The following is a 6,000-nucleotide window of genomic DNA, read 5'->3' as shown; positions in this document are numbered from 1 at the left end:
TCGGTCAACCCCTCCCCATCCACTCAAGCCCCTGTCCTGGGGCCTGTCGCACCCAGTGTATCCAGTAGCTGGTGAAGGTGTATCCAGAAGCCTTGCAGGAGACCTTCACGGAGGCCCCAGGCTTCCTCACCTCAGCCCCAGACTGCACCAGCTGCACCTGGGAGTGGACACCTGTGGGAGGAGACAGGAGTGAGTGGAATCCCCCTGGACTCTCCCTGGACCCTCCTTAACCAGGACGGGAGCCCCTTACCTGTTGCCATGGCCACCAGGAGGAGGGTTCTCCAGCTGCAGTCCATGGTGAGGGCTGTGCTGGGAGCACTTCTGTAGGGGAGGGTGTGGCTGTGGGTGATGCCCTCAGGGCACAGACTTACCCATATTTAACCTGGTCTGCCTCCTCTCTTTTGCATATTCATGAGGCAGAGTATTTCATAACTGAGGTCTTGACCCCACCTGAGAGAAGATGGTGACACAGGGACCATGTTCAGTGGGAGACTGAGGGTCCAAGTCCTAATTCGTTTTTCTTTAAATTGCACCTTTAGTGTTGAAGGTATTACTCATGTCCCCTTGTAAACCCCATTGACACCTCTAGCCCACCCCGGGTGCCCTAGTTCTTCACCATCCTGTTGTCTGTGTCCCTGGATTATGCCTATATGCATACAAGCTTGTTGGTTGACCTGTTCCCAACCACCCACCCTACCATGATTTCATTCTGAGATTCCCCAGTCTGCTCCATGCTTCCAGGTCTCTGGATCCATTCTCTTCATCAGTTTATTGTGTTCTTTAGGTTCCACTTATGAGTGCAATCATGTGATACTTGTCTTTCTCTGACTGGCTTATTTCACTTAGCATGATACTGTCCAGGTCCCTCCACACTGTCCCAAATGGTAAGAGATCCTTCTCTTTTACTGCTGCATAGTATTCCATGGCATAAATGTACCACAGCTCTTTTATCCACTCAGCTACCCATGGGCTCTAGGGCTGTTTCTAGATCTTAGCTATTGCCAATTGTGCTGCTTTGAAAATAGGGTTGCATACATTGTTTCTGATTGGTGTTTGGGGTACCTTAGTATATATTCCTAAAAGTGGGATCACTGGGTCAAATGGCATTTCCATCTTTAATTTTTTGAGGAAACTCCATACTGTGTTCCATAGTGGCTGCACCAGCCTGCATTCCCACCAGCAGAGTATTAGGGTTCTCTTTGCTCCAATTGTCATTTGTTGATTTGTTGATGGTAGCCATTCTGACAGGTGTGAGCTGATACCTCCTTGTCCTTTAATTTTCATCTCTCTGATGGTCAGTGACTCTGAGCATTTTTCCTATGTCTCTTGGCCATCTGAATGTTCCCTTTGGAGAAGTGTGTATTTAGGTCCTTTGCCCATTTTGTAATTGGATTGCTTGTCTTCCTTTGGTTAAGTTGTATGGGTTTCTTATACATTTTGGATATTAACCCTTTATCACATGTATCTTTGCCAAATATGTTCTCCCATACTGTGTGCTCCCTTTTCATTTTGTTGATGGTTTCTTTTGCTGTGCAGACACTTTTTATTCTGATGTATTCCCATTTGTTTATTTTCTCCTTAGTTTCCTTTGTCCTGGGAGATGTATCTGTAAACACATTGCTATGAGAGATGTCTGAGATTTTGCTGCCTATGGTTTCTTCTAGGATTTTTATGGTTTCCCTACTTACATTGAAGTCTTTTAACCATTTTGAGTTTACTCCTGTTTATGGTGTATGTTCGTTATTGTTTCATTTTTTTGCACATTTATCAATCCACTTATCCCAACAATATTTATTGAAGAGACTGTTTTGATTCTATTGTATGATTTTGCCTCCTTTGTCAAATATTAATTGAGTGTTATGGCTTGGGTAGATTTTTGGGTTCTCTGTTCTATTCCATGGATGTATATGCCTGTTCTTGTGCCAGTACTAGGCTGTTTTGTTTACTATGGCTTTGGAATATAATTCGATATCTGGTATTGTGATCTCTCCACCTTTGTTCATTTTTCTCAAGATTGCTGTTGCTAATTGGGGTCTTTTTTGGTTCCATATAAATTTTTGGAGTATTTGTGGTAGATCTGTGAAATATGCTGTTGCAACTTTAAAAGGGATTACATTGAATCTGTAGAGTGCTTTGGGTAATATGAACATTTTAATGATGTTAATTCTACCAATCCATGATCACGGTATAGTTTTCAATTTGTTTATATCTTCCTCTATCACTTTATTCAACATTTTATGTTCTTCTGAGTACAAGCCTTTTATCTGCTTGGCTGAGTTTATGGTTAAGTGTCATAATGTTTTTGATGCAATGGTAAATGGGAGTTTTGGTCTGCTTTCCCTTTCTGAGAATTCATTACTGGTGTATAAAAGTTCCATCAATCTTTGGCTGTTAATTTCATATCCTGCTACATTTACAAATTCGTTTCTTAAATCTAGTAGTTTTTTGGTCGAGTCTTTCGGGTTTTCTATGCACAATATTATGTTGTGAGGAGAGTCCCCATCACTGCCCACATGTCATCTGCCAGCTGCAGTGTTACCTCCTCCTCTGGGGTCTGCAGTGAGAAAGCAGGAAATGAGAGCCTCAGAGAAAGAGCAAGACCTTCCCTGGAGGCAGCTGAGAGCTTGAGAGGAAATCCCTGTGCCCAACAGGAAGGCCCTTCCCTCCCAACCTCCCTCTGCCCCTGCTCCTGGGGCTGCTCTCTGTGCTGTGGTTCCTGAGCGCCCCCTGGTGTCCGACGCACCCCCTGCAGCCCAGCCCTGCTGCCTCCTCAGGGAGGTTAGTGTCTGGGCTCACACTGACTTCCCCTCACTGTGTCTCTTGCACAGTAATACACGGCCGTGTCCTCGGCTCTCAGGCTGCTCATTTGCAGGTACAGCGTGTTCTTGGCGTTGTCTCTGGAGATGGTGAAGCGGCCCTTCACAGAGTCGGCGTAGTATGTGCTACTACCACTACTACTACTAATGCGTGAGACCCACTCCAGCCCCTTCCCTGGAGCCTGGCGGACCCAGTTCATGCCATAGCTACTGAAGGTGAATCCAGAGGCTGCACAGGAGAGTCTCAGAGACCCCCCAGGCTGCACCACGCCTCCCCCAGACTCCACCAGCTGCACATCACACTGGACACCTGCAAACACAGAGACACAGGGGGACTTAGAATCACATGGAAGCACAAACAGGCACAGGCACAGGGCTCAGCGCTCCCCACTCCTGACAATGACCTTGAGAAATGATCAGGAAGAAAAGGCAGCTTGGCACCAAGTCCATGGTGGAGCCGCTGGGGTCCTGTCTCAGGCTCTTGGGTTCTGGGTGTCTCTCCAACATGTCGGGCAAGGGCCCCCTTTTATGAGCAGGAGGAGAGCTCCATTTGCATGGAGTCTGCATATAAGGTGCAGCTGTGACCCTTGGCTGCATGCCTGACTATGTCATCCTAGGGGTGACCCCAGATGGAAAGGACTCAAGGATGCTGGCCACAGTGGGTCCCGTCCTAATCTGCCCTCCCTCCCTCCTTTCCTGAGACCCATCACCCTGACCCCATTCCTTTGGGGGCAGCTTCCAGGATTCAGAGTCCTCCTTCCTCGGGGTTTGATGAGGACCCAGGGGTGCTCCCCCAGAGGCGCGTGGATGGGGCTTCCTCTCGCTGCCCTTCACCCACTGTGGGCCATGTTGCCTTTCTGGGGTTTTGGAATAAGAATTTGCATTGAATGATGCTTTTATTTTGAGACTGAAAGATTCTCCTTGTTATTTTCCACAATCAGATCGTCCACAAAACTCTAACATATACATGTGAGGAGGCAGGAGAGGCTGGGCTGGACGCTGTGGCTGCAGCCTCCATCTCTAACCTGCTGCCACTCTCACAAGCACACAGCTGCCTCCGGAAAGCACACATTTCCCTCAACTTCCCTGCTGTTCGTGTGCAAAAGTCCTGTTTCCCAGCCTCTCACAGTGGGAGAGTTTCCATCATTTACACATGGAGCCCTGGCTGGTGGGCTCAGTGGATGGAGTGTGGACCTGGGGCTGAAGGGTCCCAGGTTGGATACTGGTCAAGGGCACCACTTACCTTGGTTGCAGGCTCCTCCCCTGGTCAGGGCAGGTGCAGGAGGCAATCAATCCACTCATCCATGTTTCTCACTCATCCATGTTCCTCTCTGTCTCTCACTGTCTCTTTCACTCGTCTTAAAAATGAATGAAAAAGTATCCTCGGTGAGGATTATCAAACAAATTAATAATAAAAATTACATAAATAATAAAATTAATTAATTACAAAAATAATTTAAAAATGGAATAAGTTGGCTCTTGAAGCAAAACCCTGGGTAGAGACTTGAGGCACCACATCGTCCTTGGGGGCAGGTGAGCACCTCCTTCTTTGAGGAGAGCGGCCACTTGTGTCCACCCTCCCACAGCCCCAGGTGAGGACAGACGGACACAGGGATCTGGGACTGTGGTCACTTGTTCCTATGGGAAGGTGGCCACCACCACTTGGAAATGCGATCACACTGGGGAGGGGAGGTGTGGGCAAGTCAAACACCACGAAGTCTTCCTTCTCTTCCTTTTCACTTTTTATTCTTATTTTAAAATATAGTTTTATTGATTTCAGAGAGGAAAGGAGGGGAGAGAGAGATGGAAACATGAATGATGAGAGAGAATCACTGATCAGCTGCCTGCTGCATCACTCCTTTTGGGGATTGATCCTGCAACCCAGGGCCTGTGCCCTGAATGGGAATCAAACCCATAACCTGGTGTTTCCTGGGCCAAAACTCAGCCCCTGAGCCACACCAGCCGGGCTCCTTCCCTCTCTGAGTAGCATGTACTTGACTTGGTGTTCACTCAGTTGCTGCAAGTCTGACTTTGTTCCACAGCCCGACAGATGCCAGTTCTGAGAGTTTCGGTTTGGTTTTTGATGATTTTGTGGAGGAACAAGAGTTTGGAGCTGCCTACGCCACCATTTTGCTTCTGTCCCTTCTGCTCAGTGACTCCTTTTGAACAAACAGAGAATGAGAAGGGAGAAGAGCAACCGCCCTGGAAATCTACCAACAACAGAGAGAACAGATGGGGCAGCGCCCATTCAGGCCAGCAGAAGCGGGAGGACGGGCCCAGGCTGAGCAGTGACTCTGGTGTTTGTAAGAAGAGCCTGTGTTTTAGGAGGATGAGCTTCCTGTTCCTGGAGGACCCCAGACACATGTCCAGAAGGGGTGGCTTTGAGGGGAGTTAGCTTGACCGGCAGGCATACAGGGCAGGGTCCATGGGAAACCAAGGCAGGTGGATGGTAGGCAGGGGCAGACACGGCAGTCTGAGCAGCCTAACCACAGGCACCAACCAGGCAGAAATAGCAGAGTGTTTCTGGACTCAGAGCGGGAGGCCTGGAAACGAGGGAGGGCCTGGGACAGTAAGGTGAACGCACACAAGGAACAGGAACGTGCAGGCCCCTTGCTGGGCAGGAACAATGAGGGCCAATCAGGTGGGCACACGGGTGGACACGGAGCAGGCTGGTGGCACACATACACCCGAGACCACAGGCTTCAGGGGCAGCCCATTGGGGCCCCTCCCCGTGCGGAGACCCAGAATCTGTTTGTAATAAACGCTCCACGCTTTTGCTTAAACCTTCTGGTCCCCAATTTCATTCTTGGACTTGGTGACCCCTGATCCCGGGGACAGAAGAAGCTGGGCTCGCTGTTCCATTGACCAACTTTGGCTCAAATAAACTCTTAAAACTATTCTCCACAGGCTTGGAGGTTCTCATGTCAAGGACTTCAAAGTGGCTCATTTGTGTTGTGGATTTTATGCTGATTCCACCAGCAGGGGAACCTGCCAGAGTGACACAGGGGAGATGGCACAGCTGGGGAAGCCTCCTTTCTTTCCTTCTCCTTCTTTATACACTTTCCTTGACTCCAGAAAGGAGGCCAGTGGAGCGATGGAAACATCAATGATGAGAATCATTGATAGGCTGTCTTCTGCTCCCAATCCCTAGGGATCAAGACTGGAACCCGGGAATGTGCCCTGA

At 48.8% G+C, this 6,000-nt stretch overlaps 1 gene segment (V, D, J or C); it reads right to left on the bottom strand.

The window, feature by feature from the left end:
* Positions 1 to 6,000, bottom strand: part of LOC103301786 (immunoglobulin gamma-1 heavy chain-like) — a gene marked incomplete at its 5' end in the record, with an annotated part of 79,181 nt that overhangs the window by 68,536 nt on the left and 4,645 nt on the right. The window contains 1 exon segment of the C gene segment in view: positions 2,803 to 3,126. Within this exon segment, the coding sequence occupies positions 2,803 to 3,126 (324 nt within the window).

The sequence above is a fragment of the Eptesicus fuscus genome, chromosome 5, assembly GCF_027574615.1.
Source record: "Eptesicus fuscus isolate TK198812 chromosome 5, DD_ASM_mEF_20220401, whole genome shotgun sequence".
In the NCBI taxonomy this organism is placed as follows: Eukaryota; Metazoa; Chordata; class Mammalia; order Chiroptera; family Vespertilionidae; genus Eptesicus; species Eptesicus fuscus.
Note: the sequence above shows the minus strand (reverse complement) of the source record. Positions and strands in the feature narration are given on the sequence as shown.